Here is a 25,480-nt window from a genome sequence, read left to right as displayed (position 1 = left end):
GACATATAAAAACACTAATTTAAGAATTAGGGAAAACTACTAAGTTAATGACTCTATTAACTGTAGATACTTTTATAACTGGAATCATTATCTCCTAATATATAAAGCAGCCATAAAGTAGAGTCTATTTAAGACTCAGGTTTAAAAAGCAATGGTATTAATAAACTAAGCAAGCACACACACTTATTGAGTTTAAATGGTGTAATCTAAAAGGTAATAAAAGTTCTCAAGATTAAAAAATGTTTTGTTTTAAAAATAATTTCAATGGCTTAAAAATTAGTGATATTTATTATTTAAAAGTTGAAAATGCTAGCACTTTTATTTTGATTAATCTACTAAAATTTAATTTTACTTTTCTGAATCAGGCTTCTTTCCTTCCTCCAATCCGTCTTATTCTTGGAAATAAGCAGTCCCCAGACAGACATTAATATCATTCATTTATTAAAATTCATTTCATGATACCTGAAATAAACCACTGAAAGTTCTGTTTAATTGGAAGTTTTAAAATTTATACTTTTATTTCTGAAATAATATATTTGGTAAGGGTATAGATATATGACTCAAAGAAGTGAATCAATCTATTACTTTATTATCCTTTTATTGCTCCTATCTAATCCAGTCAAATGCCTGCCTAAGGCAGTCTCTCCTTTTTATAAATTGCACTCTGCAACTTACTTTGCCACAACAGCATTTATGTGAGTCCTCACAAGTCCCAGATATTGGTCAATCTGTGCCTACAAAGAGGAAGAAATCATGAGCACATCCACTGTTCACAAGGTCAAAACTTAACATGAATGTTTGACATCACATAGAACTTACCTGGTGCTTAACATACACTACAGGTAGAGTAAACATTGAAACCACAGCTGGGATGAAAAACAAATAGAGTATTAAAATTGAGAGTTATCAGTAGGAACAATCTTATAGATACATTTTTATATAGTTATGTGATATAATGACATTATTTGCAGTAGCCAGCATTCTAGCTAAAAGATGGCAGGGCTAGTTCATAAGGAAAACAAAAAACAGCTGAAGCCTTCACAAATATTAAGTCATTATTCCTGGAATGAGAGAATGACCTCCTAAGATAAAAATGATCTTCTATACATAACACCATTGAAGCAGATATATATTTGAAGCCAGATAAAACCAGTCATGGTTGAAGAAAAAGAAAAAACTTTAAGAACTTTATATTTTACTGTGTAATATATTGATATATTATGCTCTTTAATTGAACTATGATGGTCAGGGAAATGCTCTGCACTCAGAAAATGTGGAATTTGTTGCTAGGAACCCATCCAAGCAAGTTAACAGCCTGGGGAGATGCTCACAGAATATGTGAAGGGAGACATAACACACTTGTCTGTCCTTACCCATGAGCAGCAGGGTCAGGCCATTGAAGAGAGCGCCAACGTAAGTCAGGAGCCACATCAGGACTGCAAACTAACAAATGAAATGGTGATCAGAGCTTCTAAACCCATTATGACAGATAGGAGTCTCATTTCATTGATTTGTTTAGATTAAAATTTGAGGCAAACGACATCATGGTTTCAATAGGAAGTATAAGAGCATTTAAAGCTCATCATAGAATTACTGACAGAGGATCCAGTCTTTACTTGTCTCAGAACCCTGTGGATCTCCTTGTTGTAAGATTTAAGGGACTCAGTGAAATAATAAACTAGGGCAGGGGTCAGCAAACTGGCCTTGACCTGTTTTCATATACGCCCACAAGTTAAGAATGAATTTTGCATGGTCAAATAAAGTTAAAACAAAAATAACATTTTGTATAACATGTTGAAACGATACGAAATTCACTGTTCAGTATTCATAAACAATGTCAGCACACAGCCACAGTTATTCATTTATGTATTGTCTTTGACTGCTTTTCTGCTATAATGACAAAGTTGAGTAGCTACAAGAAAGACTGTGTAGCCCACAAAGCCTAAAATATTTACCATGTGGCCCTTTATATAATAGATAAGATTTGCTGATCCCTATTCTAGTCCACAATTTTCACATTACAGATTTAAGTAGACATGTTACCTTAAAAGCTCTAAGGTAAGTAATTTTAATCTCCCTGCTCTCTTTTTTAAGTCATTATTTGCCAAGATGTTATTCCAGTAAAGCACCTTGAGCATCAAGAACTCATCACTCACTTTCCTTCTGCTCTTTCTTCCTCATCAAGGAGCAGCCCATGGTACAGATCCCTCCCAGTGCTCTAGGAGAATGGAGAACTGACAGAATCCTTGCCTGAGCTCCCACCCCTCTGCTCATGGCCCTGTTGAGTCATGACTGATTGACTTTGGTTTTCCGTATAGGCCATGTGGTGGTCCTAGCAGCCTGTTCCAAGAAGCCCAGTGAGTTCAATGATGGAACCAGGAAAAACACCCAGGTGCCCCTCCTCTACACGTCCGGGGCTCATTCTCATAGCCCACAGGTCTTATTATTAGCAGAGTACAGCGTTTCTTTCTAAGAAAAAGCATGTGTATTTTTCAAATTCCCTAAACTAGATGTTTATTTTAAAAATAATTTTAGGAATTTGAGGAATTGAAAATGGGAACAAGAAGCAGCCTGGGGTACTGTAAGTAGTACAGAACTAAAAGCCATGTAACCTGGGTTTGATCCCAGCTGTCAGTGACTCACTGGGCAACCTCAGGCAAGTGTCTTAACCTCTCTGAACCATAGTTTCAGCATCTGTAAAATGATGACATTAGGCTGGATGAGCTCCACGGTACTGTACAGCTGGACATTTTCAGACTCTAGAATATAATTAGCACTTATTTTATTCTCCATCAGGTGGAAGTTTATAACATTATATGTAACTTTAGGGAAAACAAAACTCAAGATTGTCAAATGAAACGGGCTTAAATGCTCATACTTTTAAGGAATCCACCAGGTCCTGGACAAGGAAGAGCCTCCTCAGTTCTTTGAGCGTGTTGTTCACGTAGAATTGCAGGCAGTCCGTGTACTTCTGAATCTGCTCCTGAGACAGGGTGATCTCGAGCTCCAAGTAGGCCCTGTCAACAGAGCATCCCCACAGAGAGCTCCATCAGAGGGAATCCTGAAACAGCTAAGTTTCCTTTCTCCAACTCTGAGGACCACAGTCAGGTCATCCTGAAGAATTTATGCCAGTCAGAAGGCTGCAGGGCACCACACCCACACCCACAGTTAGTACACTGGGGAACACAGGAATCATGGCACTCAGCGGGGGCAATGTGACTGCTTCTGTCTCTCATAGGCAACATGATAATGTGAGTTGATAATTCAGAGCAACTGGCTAGGAGCAGAGAAAAGTCAGTCCCAAATCAGTTCACTTGCTGAATTCTCTGTATATCTGGTTCACTGGGCAATTGTGAAAAGTTCTTATTTCTTCTTGGCTGCATGAAGATGAATTGTCTTTTTAAATTGAGATATCTCAAAATCTTAGCTGCCAATTATTATTTCTCATCAAATCTCTAAGATTTCGTATTTAAATTCTGGAAAGGACTTTTAGGTTTTATTCTAGAGAGCTCTGAAAACACAAGTGACCTGGGACATATTAAAATGCTCACTGGTTCTAGTAAGAGTGGTATTTTTAGTAACTGCATTTTCCATTTGTTCAAAGGGTTAATTTGAACTCTTGGGTAGAAAAACCAGGCTCTACAAATTTATAAAAATCAATCGATTGATCCTCCTGTTTTGACCATACCCGCTGTGCTCCCTGCCCCCCCTCCTCCGCTGCCAACGAGACCCATCCTCTTTCTCCTTCCTTTTCCCTGCCATGTTGTCTACTTCTAGAGTTCTAACAGTGCTCACCTAACTCTGAGGATTGAGAATTTTTATGTTTGGCTTTTTAGAAAAATAATCAGAAAAGCAGATTTGTCTAGCTGATATGTTTGGATTCAAAATGTACTCTGAGTCAGATATTCCTTTTATTGATAGAAACAATTAAGCCAAAGGAATGTTTAGGTTTTAAATGTGTCTCCTAATGGAAGATAAAGTAGTTGAGCTAATTACAGTTTGACTCTTGGTCCTACAACTGGGTAGTTACAGAAGAAATAAGACAAGTGAGAGGTAAGTCCCCAGTGTAACTTGACAGTCCTGGATCCAAAAACGCGGCAGAAGCCAACCTCTCTTGTATGGCTAAGGGTAAAGGCTGGAGCAGGACAGGACTCTAATGGTGTGGATACTGGTCACAGGCGAGGGTCACTGAAGCAGGCATAGTATTCACCCTGGTAAGATGACACGCCACTTCTCTATTCTTCCCACCTTTGGGAAGGCAACCAAGTTATAGCCCAGAAGACCCATTAACTCTGCATTAGAAGAAGGCCAAATACATTCCAAGGGTGAGGATGATCAAACTGTAATTGTGTTTGACAATGAGGGCAGGAACCAGAGCCTAGGAAGTGATGTGTGAAACACGGCATTTTGCCTTTTGTCGACAAGGCCCTGGCATCTTTTCCTTCTTTTAAGAGCCTGGTGCCCTGAGACCTTGATTCAAGCTGGCTGATGAGGCTGAGCCAGGGAGGATTCAGAGGCATCCCCCGGGAATCACTGAGGTTGGCTCAGAAGCCATTATGCAGCAGTATCCATAGGTCTCATCCAGGATGCAGAAACATCCCCGTTATAGCAGGTGGGGACACCTGTAGCGGGGCCTGCAGCGGTGATGGTATGACTCTGACAGTCAGTGCTAAAACACCCAAGGCTTACAAGCTGGAATCTGGAGTAAGCTGGGGTGGGGCTGGGGAGCATGCAGCTGGCAGTGCTAGTATCTCCCTCTGCCACATTTCATATATCCTCTTAATACACTGCCTTAAAGAAACCCTCCTCCTCAGTGCTCATTTGAGTCAGGTTTCCCCTGTATTAAAATACAGAAGAGGGTACATAATACTATTTGATTGTGAGTACATAATACTCTACAGATTCTGAGGGATGAACTTCACATCCCACAGAATTTGGCCCTTTGACATTAAACTTCTGGGAAGAGCACAGAAATAAAAATCCAAACAAACAAACAAACAAAAAATCCAAACACCCTGGTCCTGGCTCTGTGCTATTTACTTTTGAGCAAGTCACTTTACTTCTTAGAACCTCTGTTTTTCCATCTGTGAAAAGGGATTATAATGATCTGCCTTCATCACAGAGTTGGGAGAATAATTGTTGAAACACTTTAAATCATAAAACACAGTTTGCATATAAATGAATTATGATTACTATGAGAAGTAATTAAATACAAAAGTAATATCAAATATAAATTAAAAGTTTTCACATTTCATAAATTCACCCACAAGAATTTATATTATCTAAATTACAGAAATGTATATTAAAGATAAATATTTAACATCTAATTAGAAGTGATTAAAGTTTTAAAAGCTCAATAAAGCAGTAGGCATTAGACTAGGGATGAGTCTGCTTTAGAAATTTAACAGGAATATTTGGTATTAAATGACAGTGTTAAAGGAGACTCTAAGAGGCCTGTTAAAGGTCAAAAGAAGCAGGACCCAAAGTGCAAAGACGGTGAAATAGAGGTAGAGGAAAGAGCCACGTGAGAGGCGGGACAAGGGCTGGCTAGAGGCGGGGCACGGGCTGGTCGGTCGGGCACTCACTTGAAAGGGTGACCCTCGTCGGTCTTCTGCACAGCTTGTAAAACCGACTTGTAGATGCGGAAGCTGATGGTGGCTGAGAGCGCGGCGAGGGCCAGGTAGGCCACGACGCTCACAACGCTGAACTGGGTCAGGGAGAAGAGCAGCAACAGGCAGCTCCCAAACACTATCCCCGTCTGCTTGATGTCCCTCCAGTACAGCAGGTCAATAGCTGTGGGGAGGAGACACACATGGTCACACAGAGCACTCAACATTGGCAGGGCCTTCAGGGAGCTGCCGCGGCTCGTCCCACAAAGCCACGGTCGCTACAGGTTCTCACCAGCTCTTGGGCTCCTAAACATAGGTGAGCGCACGTAGCACTACGCCTAGGGCACTTACCATCCTCCCGTTTTGCTTTGGAAGCATCTTTACCATCCCTGAGGTCAATTAGTAAATTCACAGATAAGAAAAGGCTGTTGAACCTCCAGTGTCAGTATCTCCGTGAGCAAATCTCAGTGGGTTACAAGCGTGGGCGTCAGTTATGTGCCTCTGAAACAAGACTGAAAATTCAGAGGACTCTGAAGTACCTGTTCTCTTCCTTTGGATGGCATTGATGGCATGCATCTTGATGCCCTGCTTACAACTCAATGTCTCAATAGTGGCCCCGAGATGAGCACGTCACTCATACACATGTCCCTGCTGCTGAGAAGGGACTGCACTAACCATGAAAATAGAAGTGGAGCCTCAGAAGCATGTCAGCTGGTCTGGGAGACCCCAGGCAATGCCAAAGGCTTCTGAATAGAGATATGGTCTATTTACTCTAAAATGAGTAAAACCAAACATTAGTAGTTAGTAGCTATCTCAAGAATCCCTGGAGCTGACATTTGGGTTAAACTGTTTTGTATCGTATGATTTGTTTGCTTATATTCTTGTGACTTAAAAACCTGGAATATAAATTTCAGGTACCTATCATTCAGTTATTTCTCTCTTTCAACTTAGAAACAAAAAATTAATTCAAAAGAATAAAGCCACGGTGCTTCAAATATGACGCAAAATGGAAATATTTGGAATATTCCAGTCACTAGATTATGAAAGAAGCATAGAAGACTTGCTCAAGAATGTATGCAAATTTGTTCTCCAATTAGGCAAGTAACATACTTTTTTTTTTTTTTTTGGAGATACAATTGACATAACATTGTGTGAGTTTAAGGTGTACAATATGTTGACTGGATATATTTATATATTGCAGTATAGCCTGAAGGCAGGAGAAGCGGGCAACAGAGGATGAGATGGTTGGATGGCATCGACTCAATGAACATGAATCTGAGCAAACTCTGAGACATAGTGAAGGATAGGGAAGCCTTTACTATAGTAAAGGATAGTTATTTCTTTTTTCTGGTAAGAACATGTAAGATCCAGCATCTTTGAAGTATGTAATACAGTATTGTTGACTATATTTACTTTGCTGTGCCTTAGATCCATCAGACTTATCTACTAGTTGCAGGTTTATGCCCTTTGAGCAACATCTCCCTAACTCCCCTCCCCCCCAACTCCAGTAACCACCACTCTATTCTGTTTCTATGAATTCAGCTTCTTCAGATTCCACATGTAAGTGAGATCCTACAGGGTTTGTCTTTCTTTGTGTGACTTATCTCTTTTAGCATTAGGCCCTCAAGGTCTATCCATGTTGTCACAAAAAATGGTTTTTATAGAATATTACACAAATTCTCAGAAAAAGAAAATAAGACATGAAATTCCCATCTTACCACCAAATGAAAGTGGCCGTTGCTCACACTACCAGCTTCATGTGCAGCCTAAGTGCAGGCACCTGGTTTAAGGCAGTAGTCATCAGCTCAACAGAAAACAAAGGTGACTAGATTGAAGAAAGCAGAGAACTGCTCCCATCATACTAGCTGAGAGACAATATTGGAAAGGTCACATAACCTAGTGACAACCCCACGCTGTGGAGAGGATACAAGGAATGTTGCGAAGTATTAACCCTTGAACCAGACTAACTCAGGCTGGATGGAGAGTATATCAGATCAAAGGCTTAAAGTGGGAGGGGGGATCTTTTATAACAGGCTGAGGATACTCCAGTAGTCTGAAGCTGGAGAGAGAATTTACTTCTGAACTGATCTGTCACTCACCGCTATCTATTCCCCACTCACCACTGCTTGGTCTACCAGTCACATTAACTCACAAAGATTACAATAGTCAGCCATTTTGTTAGGGCAAAAATATGTTCCCTTCCTCCTAGAACACTTCTGCAGTGTAGGAAGGAGAGATCACAAGCATGTTTTGGGGTGAAACAAAGATTTTTTTTCCCCTCTAGTTTGAGTGGTGCTGGTTCTACAAATCAGTTTCTTGGACAAAGTGTAAGTACTGCTGCTCCAGAGTCTCTCTCTTTCCCTAGCCCCAATCCCCAGCCCCAGTCATATTGACATTGACATTTCACTATTAGAAATTCATTTATTTGGAGTAATCCTTTTAATCTTCAAAGTATTTGTTGTCTTTTTTTTTTTTTTAATGCAAAGACCTAGAAGGGGATATGTCATTAACAAAAAATTTGAATGAGTTCACTAAATGATTTTCACTTCAGAAGAGTTGTTGAGCACAGAGTACCAAAATAATAATCCTTTTTGGGCAGAGAATAAAGATCTTTTTGAAGATATGACACAAGAAACCCCTGTGCTCCTGAGGGTAGATGACAAAAATGGGAGAAGAAAGAAATCTCCAAAGAAGCCCAGCTCCCCCTGTTTGAGTGGCTCGGGAGACAACAAACTGAGATAAGCCTAGGAGTCTAAGTGTAGCTCCCAGGGAGCTAGGAGCCTCCTATTGTTTACCTGCTAAGTTCAGGAAAGGGGAAGGAGACCAAAAAGGAGACTAAAACATCACCATTACCAGCAGTGTTACTGCTTCCACGTTTGTTCATTTATTCAGTATTTATTGAGCAAGTACTAAGTGCCATGCTTTGTGCTAGGTGCAGGGGTATCAAAATAAATAAACTGTTTTAAAAAAGAAAACCCACATGGAAATAAATAAATTGTAATCTTCTGTTTTATGATGCCCACCGATCTCCATGACAGACATATTTAGAGGCAAACACATAAGACAGCATGATCTGTGCTATGGGAGCACACAGTGCTAGGGGTGGTAGGCTTACCCACCCCTGAGATGATGTAAAGGGGCACTGGGGACCCTGCAGGTAGTTTTCGGGCAAAGAGGAGATAGAATTTGCTTTTTCAAGTGAATTTCCATTTAACGAATTGCATAACACCTGTTAAAAATGATGGTGGCCTCTAGAAAAGCCTTCCAAATCTCTGGGCCCCTGTTCAAACAGCCTGAGAATGGCAGGCACCGGGTAGGGACCTACTAGAAGCAGCCATGGCAGAGAACACTAACTGTTAACTAAGCAACCGGGCTTCCCAGGTGGTGCTATGGATAAAGAATCCAATGTAGGAGACATAAGAGACCCGGTTCGATCCCTGAGTGGGGAAGACCCCCTGGAGGAAAAAATGGCAGCCTATTTCAGTATTCTTGTTTGGAGAATCCCATGGACAGAGGAGCCCAGCAGGCTACAGTCCATAGGGTCGCAGAGTCGGACACTACTGAGGTGACTTAGCATGAAATAACATTAGTTTGGTGTAGGGTAATTATACAACAGGTCCTTCAACCAACTTTTAAAATTGCTGGAGGTTTCTAACTGGGAGGTTAACGAAAGTTTATCTTAAAACATCAATGGGAGGTTGATTCTGGGTACTTTGTGACATAATTCTCTATTTACACAGATTCTGAAATATTCAAAGCACTTTCACATATTACTTCATTTAAACCTCATGATAAACTCCATTATACAGGCATATAATCGGTGAGGGAACTGAAGAAACTCATATACTGACTAGCTGGGGCTTCCCTGGTGTCTCAGCAGTAGAGTCTGCCTGCTGATACAGGAGACTCAGGTTTGATTCCTGAGTGGGGAAGATCCCCTGGGGAAGGAAATAGCAACCCACTCCAGTATTCTTGCCTGGGAAATCCCATGGATAGAGGGATCTGGCAGATTACAGTCCACTGAGTCACAAAGAGTAGGACACGACTTAGTAACTAAACAACAACAACAACATACTAACTAGTTAATAGGAGAAGCAAGATCAAACCCTAAGTTTGATGCGTTTTTCTGAACAGTTGCCTCTGTTCTGTTATGTGGTTGGAAGTTAACTGTCCCCCAAAGTATGCTCAATTAATTTGGGACCACTTGATTACATTTAAATCTGCTTCCAGAACTAGATATTTATAGTGATTTTTCTCTTTAAGGGAAATAAAGTCATTGTCAACAGTACACAGTTACTGGTCATCTGTTATTTAGTAAGCGTAGGCATGAAGAGATCATAACATTCTGTTCCTGCTTTTAAGGAACTTAAGATCTAGCTGGGAAGACTGAACATTCATTTTTTAAAAATGCTGCATCAGTGGCAATATATCCTGTGTTGTCAGCAGTGGCAAAAGCTGAGTTCAAGAAAGGGACAGTACTGGGACTGATGAAAGAGGATGGGGGATGGTTTGGGAATGTAGTGAACAGTTTGTTAAGGAGATGGGGTGAATAAAAGGAAATATGAAGGATTAGTTGACAAGCATGGTGACTAATTAGCTGTGGGAGAAAGGAGGAAGAACTAATTAAGGGGCAAAGCAACATTTCAAAGCTGGGTGATAGAATGATTAGTATCAGTGACAAAAATAGGAAATCTTAGGGGAAACTGGTTTAGCAAAAAGCTGACACTTGTTTTTATATATCCAGGTTCTGCTGTGATGACATCAAGCAGGGCATTTTGACACAGCCTGGGGCAGAGATGGGACAGGGATCACAAATGAGATGACGCTGACAATTACACACAACACAGTAATTTTTTAGAGGCTTGGAAATAAAATGATTTCTTTTTACAGATTTGTCACAGTAACCCTGAGCTAAAATGGACATTAATATCCATGTGATATTCAGATGGATATGCAGAGCAGACAAATGGAAGTTCTGGGCTGACATTTAGATAAGAAAGAAGAAAGAAAGTGAAGTTGCTCAGTTGTGTCCAACTCTTTGGGACCCCATGGACTGTAGTCTGCCAGGCTCCTCCATCCGTGGGATTTTCCAGGCAAGAGTACTGGAATGGGTTGCCATTTTCTTCCCCAGGGGATCTCCCCGACCCAGGGCTCGAACCTGGTTCTCCCACGTTGTGGGCAGACGGTTTGCCGTCTGAGCCACCAGGGAAGTCCCTCTTAGATAAGAAGGCTGAATATTTACATTTGGGTGTATTCTGAGTGGAAATGACGATTCAAGCCATGAGAGGAGAGGAAACCTCCAAGAGAGGAGAGACTAAGGGATACAATAGAGGATGACCCATAATTCATGCTTTACTCAAAGGATTGGATAAAGCTGTAAAAGAAGCCCTGTGTAGGGTGCTCAGGGCCGGTGCACGGGGACGACCTTGAGGGATGGGATGGGGAGGGAGGTGGGAGGGAATTCAGGATGGGGTACACATGTGCACCCATGGCTGATCCATGCCAATGTATGGCAAGAACCACTACAATATTGTAAAGTAAATAGCCTCCAATTAAAATAAATATATTAACTAAAAAAAAGAAGTCCTGTCTAGGTATTAGAAAGGGTCCCTCAAGAGTGTTGGTTATGGCAGTCAAGAAGAAGGAAACTTCCAGAAGAAAGGGGTAGGCTACAGTGTGGGATGTTATAGACGCAATGAAGGAAACGAGAAAGGACCCCTGGTTTTGGAGACTAGGAAGTCACCCATAACTGGCACAGAGTGAGGATGGAAGCTCTATCACAAAGGGTTGAGTGAGTGGAGGGAAGTTCAAATTAGTAAAGAAGATGGTAAAGAGAATGGTAGTTCAGGAAGCAGCAATAAGCAAATTTCAAGGTTAAGTAAACTTGGGAATGTTAGTGGAAAGGGGAGAGATGGATCCTGGAAAGAGGAGATATTTGTTTGAACGAAGTAAAAGAAAAGGCAGGGAAAGGATGGGATCTGTCACAGCATTTTCTTCTCAAAGAAGGAAGAAGCATGAAGGGCTGGATAAAGATGGAGGAAGATTTTGTTAAAGGATGGGCATAGCTACAGATATATAACTGAGGAGGAAAGAGAACATCATCAAGTGGCTCAAGGTGGATTTACTCAACACTTCTCTGGAAAATGAGTCCTGAGGTCCTCTCGAGACTGAGAAGGATAGAAGCAAGGCTTGAAGAGATTGGGAGAGGTCCAGACCTGTACTGTTCAATACAGCAGTGATGAGCCATAGTAGTTACTGAATACTTGAAATGTGGCTAGTCTCAATTAAAATACATTGCAAGTGAAAACTACATGCCAGATTTCAGACAGTATAAAAAAAGACATAAAAAATATCTCATTAATCCTTTTTATAGTGATCTTTTGTTGTTGAAAGGTTTATACTCTAGGTATGCTGGATTAAATACAGTATATTATCAAAATTGATTTTTCCTGTTCCTTTTTGTTGATTTTTCCTGTTCCTTTTTGTTTTTTAATGTGACTACTAGAAAATTTTTAATTACACATGTGGCTCACATTATATTTCTATTGGACAGAACTGATCTAGACAAATACAGTCAGGACTCAAAAACAAATTAATAAAGGACTTCCAGGAAGCAAGAGGGTTTGGTTAGAGTCAAGGATCTCTATGGATCCAGTCAACAGGCTTAGAGGTTGAGCGCTCTGATCTGTGGATGGTGGGGCTGGCCCAGATTTGTGAGCTGGCACAGGGGCATGGTTAGAGGAGTCAAAGATCCAAGAGGACAGAAGTGAAATGAACCACCTTTAGCTCAGGCTGGGAATGACGAGCAGTGAAGATCTTTGGGAACTGATGGGCTGGGAGAGCAGCAAGGGCTGTGTGTGGCAGGAAAGCCAGCAAACAGTCTGAAGTTTTGAAGATTCAGTGGGAAGGGTAGGAAGTGATGAAGTGTGATCACAGAAGAGAATTTTTGTGTTCCAAAGTTGCTGTATAAATGCCAATTTTTCACATTTTAATTTTGCTTAGAGTTATGTAAACTTGTGTAGGAAGCTTTATGGTACCTTGTCCAGAAAAATCAGTATTTGAATAAAGTTTCCTTAGAGCCCAAGTAAGAAAAAAAAATAAGCAGTTCTGTAACTGCAGCAAATGATCACATGTAGCCTTTGGACACAGTAATAGATGGCTTGTCTTTTCCTTCAGTTCAGTCAGTTCAGTTCAGTCGCTCAGTCGTGTCTCACTCTTAGCGACCCCATGAATCGCAGCACGCCAGGCCTCCTAGTCCATTACCAACTCCCGGAGTTTACTCAAACTCATGTCCATCGAGTCGGTGATGCCATCCAGCCATCTCATCCTCTGTCTTCCCCTTCTCCTCCTGCCCCCAATCCCTCCCAGCATCAGGGTCTTTTCCAATGAGTCAACTCTTCGCATGAAGTGGCCAAAGTACTGGAGTTTCAGCTTCAGCATCAGTCCTTCCAATGAACACCCAGGACTTATCTCCTTTAGGATGGACTGGTTGGATCTCCTTGCAGTCCAAGGGACTCTCAAGAGTCTTCTCCATCACCACAGTTCAAAAGCATCAATTTTTCGGTGCTCCGCTTTCTTCACAGTCCAACACTCACATCCATACATGACCCCTGGAAAAACCATAGCCTTGACTAGACAGACCTTTGTTGGCAAAGTAATGTCTCTGCTTTTTAATACGCTATCTAGGTTGGTCATAACTTTCCTTCCTCTTCCTTCAACATCCTCCTAATACAGGAAGAGTTGACTCATTGGAAAAGACCCTGATGCTGGGAAAGATTGGGGCAGGAGGAGAAGGGGATGACACAGGATGAGATGGCTGGATGGCATCACCAACTCAATGGACATGGGTTTGGGTAAACTCTGAGAGTTGGTGATGGACAGGGTGGCCTGGCGTGCTGCTGTTCATGGGGTCGCAAAGAGTCGGACACGACTGAGCAACTGAACTGAACTGAATACAGGAAGGCTCGGTGAGAGTTTAAACAGCTAAGTGCACATTCACTAAGACAGGTAAATTATTGTATTGCTTTGCCAATTATAAAAATCACTTTGCTAAATACCAAGGAGCAATGAAACAAAATGGGAGATCAGTGCCTTCTATCAATCTAATAAACAGACAGGGCTTAGTGAATTCATCTTGGTCCCCAAACCACAGGTGGGAGCTCACACTGCAGCTTGCCTGAAGCTGACTTAGAACTGATTCAGTCAGGGTGGACTGGAGGATTTGAAGAATCCTAATCTCAAATGCTGAAATCAGTGCTACCCTCATTTCCATAATCTGGGCAAGAAAGGAACAATAAAACAGAAGTGATCCAAGGTTTGAATTAATAGCTAAATGGAAATAAAATTCAATGTCAAATTTCTAGGGAGAAAGCCTTTTTGCAGCAGTCCTAAGTTTTCTGGATTGGCACCTTATTTTAAATGTAAAACATTTAAATGTAAAATTAAATGATCTAATAGTGACACCAGTATTCAGAAAGTATATTAAAAATGTATGAACTGAAAAGACAGTGGTGCAGCTATTCATATTCTATGTATGAGGCAAAATGTAGACAATATGCCAAGTCACCTCAGTCGTGTCCGACTCTGTGTGACCCCATAGACGGCAGCCCACCAGTCTCCCCCATCCCTGGGATTCTCCAGGCAAGAACACTGGAGTGGGTTGCCATTTCCTTCTCCAAATGGCAATAAATTGTGCACAATTATCTGCATTATTGCACCATATTCTTAAATGTATTTATTTATATTTCATCTTGGTCTAGAAAAGATTTCAGGTAGCACTGCACCACTTATTATGTGACAAGTTAGTGCTACTTTTTTAAAAGGCAAGGTCAGAAAATGTGTGAGATTCCTGTTTACAAATGACATCAGCATTTCAACAAAAGAACTGTTGACAAATGATATAGTGGCTCAGTTGGTAAAGAATCTGCTTGCAATGCAGGAGACCAGGTTCGATTCCTGAGTCAGGAAGATCCCCTCGAGAAGAAATGGCAACCCACTCCAGTACTCTTGCCTGGAGAATTCCACTGACAGAGGAGCTGGGCAGGCTACAGTCCATTGGATCACAGTTAGACACGACTATGCGACTAACTTTCACTTTCACCTGACTTTTATATTTACTTTTTTAGCAAGCTTCCAATAATTGACTACCTTGTGAAAAGGATTACAAGGCTAAAAAAATCTCAGTTCTTTACAACTCAGGGTCTAAAGCAGTGACTATGGGACTTCGTTGGTGGTTCAGTGGTTGGGACTCCACACATCCACTGCAGCAGGCATGATGTTTGAACCTCTGTTGGGGAACTAAGATCCTGAAGGCCATATGGAGTGACCAAAAAAACCCTAATGATAATAATAAAAATATCTTTTAAAAAGCCCATTACTTTGATTTTTGTTAGGTAAACAAAATATCACCACAAAAAGTTAACGAGAAGAAACAGTAGTAACTATTCCTACTTTATTCCCTCATTTTGCCATTAAACTAGAGAAACATAATGGAAATAGATGTAAGAAAATACTTTAAACATACACAGAGACCCTCAAAGATGACACTGTCTGGTCAACTAATCCATGAGTTTCATTTGCCATGAAACAGTCTTCTACATAAGGTAAAATTTAAAAAGGTAATGCAGGAGCCCTGAATTCAGAGGGGAAATTGCTAAAAGAGATTTTTGCAGATAAGGTTCCTGCAGTGATTTCATTTTCTAGGTCCTTCCTTCACATCTTTTAAATGCAGTCAAATGACTGGCAAGAGAAAAATGCCAACATTATTTGTAGACAGTTAAGTAATTCAGTGGATGTTTTGAAAGGAAAGATACACTAAGCCTGGTGCGCCACATAGACAGTAAAAGAGCACAGCTTTTAACCCACACAGGTGATCCACTCTAACCAGCTTTGGCAGAACAATGGGAAATGAAGGGTTTTACTGCCAAAGCCACAGCTAGCAACAATCTCTGGGACTTCTCTTCCATGGGACACAAAAGCAAACACATTCTTCTAACGACTACCCTTCAGATTAGACTGATAATGTAAAGTACTTTTATGTTCATGTAAGATTTCTCATTTTCCTGGACAGCTGAATGGGATTCCTGTTTGCTAGTTCTAACCACTAGGGTCACATTCCATTCTGTAAAGTTAACACAGTGATGCTTTGGCCATTGTCATCTTGGTAGAGTAAGCCTGGCCAGGAAATGAACCAGTTGCTGTGCTGTACTTAGTCGCTCAGTCATGTCTGACTCTTTGAGATCCCGTGGACTGCAGCCTGCCAGGTTCCTCTGTCCATGGGGATTCTCCAGGCAGGAATACTGGAGTGGGTTGCCATGCCCTCCTCCAGGGTCTTCCCAACCCAGGGATCGAACCCAGGTCATCTGTGTTGCAGGTGAGTTCTTTACCATCTGAGCCACCAGGGAAGGGTGGCTCATTCTAAAGGGTCACATTCCATGCTGTGAAGTTAACACAATGCTGCTTAGGCCATTGCCACCTTGGTAGAGTAGGCCTGGCCAGGAAATGAGACGGTAGGGCCCAGTATTTAAGATGAGGTGATCAGCTCCTCCTGCTAAACCTCCAGCAAATGGGCTCATTTGGGATTAAAGGAAGACATATGGTCATGTGGAGAGAAGGATAGGCTTTGGGGACATGGTAGTTGAGGGAAGCACACAGAAAAATTTTCAGGAGATTGATTAATGAATGTCTTTGTGTGCTTTTTCTTTCTTTAATAAGCTTTCTGACTTGATCAAAATACAAAACTGTTCATTGGTTGGTTTGTCATCAGTCATAATTAGTCACAAAATCTTTAGTCTGAGCCATACCTTTATTAAAATCCATCATTGTATTGGAATAGAACCATGGAGGAAGACTGCAGTTGGTTCTTTTTTTAAAAAAAGAATATATTTAAAAAACTTGACAAAGACTATAATGACTAAAATATTTCTTGAACTGAAAAGATATGACAAGGGAAATGAATAATCTCTCACTGTACTTTTGTTCTATTCAATAAAACATTATGTGTTCCTGACCCCCATTACCACTAGATTTGGTCTGCAGTTTGGTGAAATGATTCTGAAGGCTGAACCTAAGATATGACTACATTTGAACTATGCCCACTGTGAAAAGGGTCTAACTGTAATAAATTCTGGGGCTTCCCAGGTGGCTCAGTGGTAAAGAATCCACCTGCCAATGTAGGACATGTAGGAGACCTGGGTTCAATCCCTGGGTTGGGAAGATCTTCTGGGGGGGGGAGGGGAATGGTAACTCATTCCAGTATTCTTGCCTGGAAATCCCATGGACAGAGGACCCCAGCAGGCTACAGTCCACAGGGAAGCAGAGTTGGATACGACTGAGCAACTAAACATGCATGTAATAAATTCTAAACATTAAACACCAGTTTGGTCAAAGAACCTGTAAGTAAGGCTTGAATTATTTTCTGTCTTTGTCAATATAAGAAATAAGAAAGAATTTAAGGATTTTCTCTTGTGAAACAATAAGATAATTGCTCAGATTTAACTTCCTAGCTCAAACATTTGGGGGAAATAGAGCTCTATACTTCTATGTTCTAAAACTCCTAACAATCTTTTGTTATTTAAAATATATTCTATGAAGTCAGAATATAATTATAATTTCATGTTTTAATATAGTTATTATTATTGTCCATAGTATAGGCAGAAGATAATTTAAAAAAAATTATTAGTGTCAAGTTCTTAGCTTTCAAATTGTGAGCTTAATTATAAGGTAGTCATGGAACTGGAAAAGAGACAAATGTAAATATTAACACATGGTCAAGTATGCACACAACTTAGGGAACACATTGAGAAGGATGGGAAATTTAGTGGTGATGCAAATTTAATAAGCTTTCTGTGGATTTTAGAATTCTATTTTAAGTGAACTTAAAATAGGTCAATTACTTCACAGATTTCTGTTCCTGAATGTATTAATTTTTCTAAAGATGAAAAACAACTGAGTAAAGAACATCATGTCAAATACTATTAAAAAAAAGTGGGAGGGAAGGAGGCAAGGAGAGAGAGAAACTTTTTAAAAATGAAGGAAGGGCCTGCTGATTAAGACAGAAGATTTCATCCACAACCCCCATTGATATATAGTATCATAATGCTTTAGTGATGAAGTATCAGGAATATTATTATTTTTTAATTAAAGAAATATTAATTCATGGAAAAATGAGAAAAACCATAGATTTGAAGATGTAGATTTAGACTGGAATTTTTGTCAACCTTTCTTACCCATGGTGGATCTTCCTTTTAAAAAAAACACTGCAGAGAGTCCATCTATACAGTCTAAAGCCAAAACATGTAGTTAAAAAATGAGTCTACCCTATTGATGCTTATCATAGTTTTTTTCTTAATTTTAGTAAGGAATAGCTCATGACACAAAGAAACATGCATTTAAAGTTGAGCAATTCTTTCATGTCAGTTTCTTCCATTAAATTATTTCAAATACTTTTAAAGATATGTACAATCTTGTTTAATAAAAACTGCTTCTGTTCTCTACCTAGTCCTCTAGATTCATTTTATATGGTATACAGATATTGGAAGATATTCAACAAATATTAATATTAATCAACTCTAGATGGAAGGGCTTTGGGTGATTTGTAGCTTTCATTTGAAACTCTCTTTGTTGAAATGGAAATTTTCATAATGCACATGTATTATTTTTAGAAAACCAAAAAAGTCACTATTTTCTCTGCAAATTTTGAAGTATTCCTTTAAAAAATTCTCTTGAAAATGATAATACATTGTGAAAAAGGAGAATTTTACTTTTCAGTGAAGTAATAACTACCTACATTTGGTATATTATCTGTATAATAAGTTTTCTTGCATTAAAAACAAATCCCTAGATCATCAGCTAAGAAAGTTTTCCCATTAGCTCTCTTTAGAATCTGAGAGAGGGAGTTTGTAAATGAAATTATTTATGCTGTAAGGTTTGCACAAGTGTTCTAATAATACTGAACCTCAATAAAATGCTGCACTGGTCTATCTTTATGTCTGTATGTAAAATTGTCTTTATTAAATGCCATTTTAAAAATACAAGCATACAATTCAATTCCTATGGTTAAAACAGACACTTCCTCCGTATTTTGGGAGACGTGGTCATTCTGAACTTACTCCTTTGAGAACAGACTACCCTCAACACTGTTTTCACAGAGAACTATAGGTCAGCATAAAGTTTTCAAAATGCTTTATTTACTAACAAAATGAGAAATATGTAAGATTATATTTTCTGGAAGGTGTTTCACCCTTCAATATTTTACAATATTTTAGGGGAATCTGTAAGTACAAAATGCTGCCACATACAGTAAGTGAGAGCTATTAGTCTCAACTTCCCACATTGCCAAGTGTCCTGCCCATGAAACTGTCAAATGCAGTGATACTTGGTAAACCAAAAAAAGCAGTCTTTAGAGTACAAGTGAAATGATATGAATGAGTGGTTTTGGTCAAACTTTGTTCCCCTGCCACAGTACCATCTGGATTCAGGTAGTATAGTAGAGTGGTCAAAAGAGCAGACTGCTCTGCATCTGGGATTCATGAAGTCCTAGGACAAATTACTAGACATCTCAACCTTAAAATCCCATTTCCTCCTCTATAAAATGTTGTGTTAGCTGCTCAGTCATGTCCGACTCTTTGCGACTCCACGGACTGTAGCTTGCCGGACTCTTTTGTCCATGGAATTTTCCAGGCAAGAATACTGGAGTGGGTAGCCATTCCCTTCTCCAGAGGATCTTCCCGACCCAGGGATCAAACCTGGGTTTCCTGCATTGCAGGCAGATTCTTTACTGTCTGAGCCACCATGGAAGTGAGAGTAAAACAATAATCTCAGAAAGATATCAGATTAAGATATGTAACAAGAGTTTAGGACAATGACCAACACATGGGTAATAATGATGGAGAATTTTTAACGATGAGTTCATGATGATGATGATGATGACAACAATGGTGTAAATTGGTCAAAATCACTGACTCAACTGCTCAATATTGCTTTGTCTTTAAAGAGATAAGCTGTGTGAAAATATCTTGGAAGGGGTAAAGGAGAGTTCACTTTCTGAAATTCAGCATTAGTGAAAGAGGCAGTGTGTGAGATGGGAAGAGTTCTGGATTTTTAGCCACCGTCACCTTTTCACTACCCCACTTGCTACTTAATGAAAAACTTTGGGCAAATCACATAACCTCTTTGAGCCTCATGTTGTTCAAGAGTAAACTGAAATGCTCAAATGAGAAGATGTTTGGTAAAATGAAAGGTATGTAAATGGGAGGGGTTTTTAACACCCCCCTACTACCCAGATAATCCTTTACATTTTTAGAAAAACCATTGAGGAAGAAGCCATCTACTTTGGAGGCAGATGGTAGAGTAGAAGAATCAAAGGGCTCTGGAGTCAGACAGCATCGGCTTGAATCTGGCCTCTGGCATTACCAGCTGTGTGCGCTGGCAAGAAGCCTCAGTTCCTCACTTCTAAAATGGGATAATAATAAAACTCACACATCATAGGATTCATGAAGATTAACTGCAATGATACAAGTAAAGTAGTAAAAGTGCCCAATAAATGTCAATATTTAACAGTAATAACTAGTAATCTGAAGAATCCCAGGTATATTGCCACATTTTATTAGGTTATTGTCTTATTTCATCTTCACTGAGCAGGCTGGGCTTTGATTTATAAACAAATTGGGTATGAGTATCATTTTTTTAACAGAAGCAGAATCTGTCTAATGTAGTATAATGTAGACTTTAGTCTCTCTTTAAACATTCTTGTTTACAGCTAAAATCATATATATTAATAAAATAAATATAAACTTCCTTTTGCATGTATACTACAGTTTTTAGGACACATTATATTAGTTTCAGTAGAGTCATCCTGACATACCTAATGAACTACAATTTCTCTGTGGAATTGTTTAATAATATGGAGGAAGCCTGGGGCTCCCTTTATTCCCTTTTCCAGGCAAAACCTTCACTTCTCACTATTTCTGGAGGACATTATCCCCAATGTTATCCTGACTTCTTTTAACCGCATTCACAGCTGCTCCTGTATCACACCCGTTTCATCATTTGTATACTAGACCTTGCTCTGCTGGTCTATGGATTGGGCTAAGAATTATCACACATGAGTGGTTTCAACCACAATTATGTGTTAAACTCATTTGAGAGCTTTTGAAAAATACTGATGCTTGACTCAATGGAATCAGAACCTCTAGGGGTGGGGCACAGGCATCCTTTGTGTTTTTTAAAGCTTGCCAGGTGATACTAATATGCAGCCAGTGTTAAGAACAGCTTTTTTTTTTTTAATAATTAGAAAATTAAAATGAAGATACACTTAAAATACTAAACAAGAATCTTATCGTAGATTTTAATTTAGATGAAAGTTCTCCTAGTGGGGAGAAACAGGAATAATTTACTTATAATTTCTCTTTTATGCTTATAAACCCACCCACCCAGTTATCAGTCAATTTTCAGGATTATGGCTTTGTTCTATTTGACAAAAGGAAATCAATGGTACTGAAGATTACCAAAGGTCACAGTATAAAAGACCCTCAACGATCCTGCATTAATCTTCATAAACAGCTGTACACTGCAAATGAAAATGACAGTCTTTAATGGACAAATTACAGCATTTTGTGTTATTTTCTGATTATAAATGTCCATATTTTTAACCCTCCAGTGAAAATGTCAACAGAGGCAAAACACATAGGATTGTGATGAAACAGTGTCTTAGATCTTACACATATTAGAAAAATTGACACTTCTGCTACCTACTTTCGGTAAGAATAGAGGAAATCCATAAGAATAATCTTAAAAACCAACTTTATGTCCAAACTAAACTTGGTATTCTATCAAGCCATAGATATCTGTTGAGTGTGTATTTGGAATAAACTGGATGAGACTAAACATGTAGCAAGAATGAAATGTTACCAAGAATTTTCACAGCTGTCTTCTGTATAAAACATATGCCAGGTCATGTAGTTATCATCGTTCTCTAAAATGATGCCCCTGAATGGCCATACATTTCTTATTTCCTGGCTTTTAAATTTATTAGATCCATTTATTCACTTTTGACAGTTGTATTTCCAATAGATCCAAATAATTTGAACCAGATTATTGCATTTTATGTCTCTGCCACCCAACTAACAAATACGAGGCAGAGAAAATATGCTCTTAATTCTGAGGTTCATGTTTACTTTTTCTTTGCTTAAAAAATTTACCAAAGAAAAACTCTATGGGGCATTAAGACATCCCATTCTTTTTGTGATACAATATTACAAGAGAAAGGTGTCTTTTTTTTTTTTTTTAAATCAGCTTCTGCTCCAGAGTATTCTTGGTCCCCTGAGGGATGCTGCAACCTTGCAGGTTAAGTCAAACGCACCTTCTTCAGAACCATTTGTTAAACATTAAAAGACACTTCATATTACAAACATCCAAGTTTACAACACATAATTCATTCTTGCAAAGTCTCCCTTTCTCCTAGTAATCTCAAACTGAGTAAGGTGATGGAGAGAATCTTAATGTAACAAAGGCGAGATGGAGATGTGTGAAGTATGAGGCTGAATAAAAATGGCTGAAAAGCAATCCAAGCGAGGCTGGAGGGTGGCCACACCCAGTGCTAATATGGACTGTTTCAAAATAAATCTGTTATAACAGAGAGCAACTGGCACTGTTTTTTTAATTTCCCTCCATTTGTTCCAGATATACCCATTATTAATGAACAGTAGTTAACAAGTTACCCCAATGACAGACAAAAAACCCCGAAATATTTCAAAGTGAATCATCCTAATATGTGTCTACGCCATCATATTTTCAGGATTTTGAGAGCTGTTCTGCATTTCCAGTTTCCTTTGTGTGACCACAAATAATAACCCTAAAATGGGTGTGTCCCTCTTAAAAGGATGCACTAGAGCCCACTCAGTGAACGGTTCTACTAGATTTCAATCTTTAGGCACAAATTAAATGCACTGGGATACATGGAACAATAAGAAAGCATTTTAACTCCGGGAATAAGAAGAGATGGAACAAGTACTGAACGTTTAGCGGAACCCAAAAGAGCTCCAGGAGGAGGCAAAAGATGCATTATTTAAAACAGTAGCCTGACAACAAGAAAACAAAGGGGTGGGGGTGGGGGATTTTTTTTCTTTTTTTTTTAAGATGGGAAAAGTAAAAAACAAAAACAAAAAACCAAACACCATCCACTCTGATTTTTGACATAACAAGTTTACTCCCCCCCAACAGAAAGCTCTTGGGTATAAAGCATGCATAGGTCCCACAGGTGAAATGATGCACAATGGCTGATTCCGGGTCCCGGGTTCCCGTGCGCCGCAGGCATGCACTACTGAAATAAAGAGAATACCCTGACTTTTCCAGTTGCTCCAAACACAGTCCATCTTGGTGGAATCGGCAGTGGCCTGCATCGTGCGCGCTTTGAGGGCTCGCCGTTGCTGTCCTCGGGGGCGCTGAGCGGGCACTCGGGCGTCGGTGCCCCGGCTGCAGCGCTGCTCCCGGCGGCCGCGGCTGCAGACAGACTGAGGCTGCACCAGCCGGCGTGCACCGCGAGGGGCGGGCGCGTCGCGGGCGCCGCAGTCTCCGCGGCAGCGAATCAGCGCGGTGCGGTGCGGGTCAGCCTGCGCGCCCGGCGATGCGGGCACTGCTAGACTCCAGAGCAGAGGCTCGCTGCCCTGGAGATGTTTAAAGCCAGTCTCACCCGGAAGGCGCAAAAGCTGACCAGGGGTGGGAGGTCTGAGAGAAGGAGGAGAAAAGGCCAAGGGTCGGAATAAGAGCAGAACACTCGCGCTATTTCTGGGTCTTGCTGACTGGCATGGTGCATTTTCTAGAAATGTCTTAGAAACCCAAGAACTTGATGATGGCAGTACAAACCTCAGGCTTCCAGCATCATATCCCTTAAATGTCCGCAACGCTCATTCACTTCCCCCCTCCCGGCCTCCAATTTTTTACATTCTGGCCACACTTTAATTGCTTAACATCTTCCAGACAATTGCCAGAGTCTTTCGCTCTTTTGGAACAGCCCATGGCTATCCAAAACCTTCCCTGGCAAGCCGCAATCATTGCAAAGAAACCCTGAAGGTTTAGTGTCTCTTCTCAGCTCTGTTTGTGGGTTGAATGAATATTGGACAGTATTTGAATGTGGTGCCGGTAGGTCCGGATCAAAGCCTCTGGACTCTGGCACACCGAGTCAGTAGTCACTATAGTGACACACCAGGAGTGGTCAGTTGTGGGGACATCCAAACAGAGCTCAGCAAGCAAAGGGCCTGCTCCTCAACAACAGCATATCTGGGATTAAGTGTTAGGGGATGATGGATGTGAGTGATGTGTTTAATTCAGGAGATACAGTTGATTTCCAAGCCCAGTGATTCAAGGGCTTCAGGTGTCCCCACTTACAATGTGAATGTCAGTGGGAGGAGCAGAACAATGTGGTGGTGTTCAGTTACTCGGTTTTGTCTGACTCTGTGACCCCATGGACTGCTGCACACCAGGCTTCCCTGTCCTTCACAATCGTCCAGTGTTTGCTCAAACTTATGGCCAATGAATCAGTGATGCCATTCAACCATCTCATCTTCTGTCACTCCCTTCTACTCCTGCCTTCAATCTTTCCCAGCATCAGGGTCTTTTCCAAAGAGTCAGCTCTTCACATCACGTGGCCAAAGTATTGGAGCTTCAGCTTCAGCACCAGTACTTCCAATGAATATTCAGGATTGATTTCCCTTAGGATTGACTGGTTTGATCTCCTTGCTGTCCAAGAGACTCTCAAGAGTCTTCTCCAACACCACAGTTCAAAAGCATCAATTCCCTGATACTCAGACTTCTTCATGGTCCAACACTCACATCCGTACATGACTACTGGAAAAACCATAGCTTTGACCATACAGACTTTTGTCAGCAATGGGTGGTGACCTACTATTCAAATTTTAGCATGAAATGCTTTATCAGATTACTTTCCAAGGCAGTTGAGAGAATGGGCAGAGGATAGGTATGTTCTGATGAGGAAAAGGTAGAAATAGCACAGAGCAAAGACTGGAATTTAGGCATTTTCTGGGGAAAGTCCTGGTAGAAGGGAACCCTTGAGGAGGCAACACATAGCATGAGGACAGAGTTGCCTTGGGGTTTATAGAAGGAAGAGTTCCCACTTCCTTTTGTTGTAGCATGGCTTTATCCGTTGTATAGAATTTCTCTCCCTCATGGAGAAGAGGAGCCTCCACAATTCCCCTGCAGCTCCCAGATCAGTTCCTTCCCAGACCCAAATATGCATTTGTACATGCTGTGCCAGCAAGAGCCTAAGGACCTAATCTCAAGGTTATACTTCTGGAAATGATTTACCTTTCATTTTATGAAGCAAATACACTTTAAAATATGATCCTTAGAATCATGCATGTTCCTTTTAGAATAAAAGCTTCCAGAGAAACCAGCGAAGCCTCTGCATATCTCTGTAACACATCTGGAATTATTCTTAAGGAAGTTTAAGAAGAATGACTTCAGCAGGATGATTCGGCACTTCTGGGCATCATAAATCTCCTATAAGAGGAGGGTTGTCAGAGCTCCCATTTGGCTGATGAGAAGGAGGAACAGTGACCACATGATTACAAAGCACTTTTCAAACTGACTTGCTCTGGAGGTGTTAGTGACTTTGTTATATTTATACTTCCTACAGTCTTCCCACAGTTTTTTCATCATCATGGTCATGATTGGGAATTCAGTCAGCAAAATACTGAAAAGACTGGGACCTGATGATGAATTCCCACTGCATGATGTGGAGCTGGACACACTGCAAAAAGGTAGGGACAAGACTCAGAAGAAGAGAGAAAGGGTTGCCAGGTGGGTTGCTGCTGTCCTGGCCACTTTTCAGCTGGAAACCTTTGGAGCCTTGGCCA

The 25,480-nt window shown here is 40.4% G+C and overlaps 1 protein-coding gene and 1 pseudogene across 2 annotated transcripts in view; one reads left to right on the top strand and one right to left on the bottom strand.

Moving 5' to 3' along the window:
* Positions 1–25,480, bottom strand: part of RTN1 (reticulon 1) — a 242,343-nt gene that overhangs the window by 8,833 nt on the left and 208,030 nt on the right. Inside the window, exons 1-6 of one of the 2 annotated variants that reach the window (XM_043920791.1) lie at positions 22,948–23,260; positions 5,586–5,793; positions 2,879–3,017; positions 1,374–1,443; positions 820–866; positions 676–734 (exon numbers count right to left, since the gene is read on the bottom strand). In XM_043920791.1, coding sequence (XP_043776726.1) covers positions 676–734; positions 820–866; positions 1,374–1,443; positions 2,879–3,017; positions 5,586–5,793; positions 22,948–23,008 — 584 coding nt within the window. In that variant the 5' untranslated portion in view covers positions 23,009–23,260. Of the gene's footprint in view, positions 1–675; positions 735–819; positions 867–1,373; positions 1,444–2,878; positions 3,018–5,585; positions 5,794–22,947; positions 23,261–25,480 lie in introns of those variants that run through there. The other variant, XM_043920790.1, reaches the window with a different exon arrangement.
* LOC122704983 overlaps positions 25,285–25,480 on the top strand; it is a 62,376-nt pseudogene continuing 62,180 nt past the window's right edge.

This window comes from Cervus elaphus, chromosome 12 (genome assembly GCF_910594005.1).
Source record: "Cervus elaphus chromosome 12, mCerEla1.1, whole genome shotgun sequence".
NCBI lineage: Eukaryota > Metazoa > Chordata > Mammalia > Artiodactyla > Cervidae > Cervus > Cervus elaphus.
Note: the sequence above shows the minus strand (reverse complement) of the source record. Positions and strands in the feature narration are given on the sequence as shown.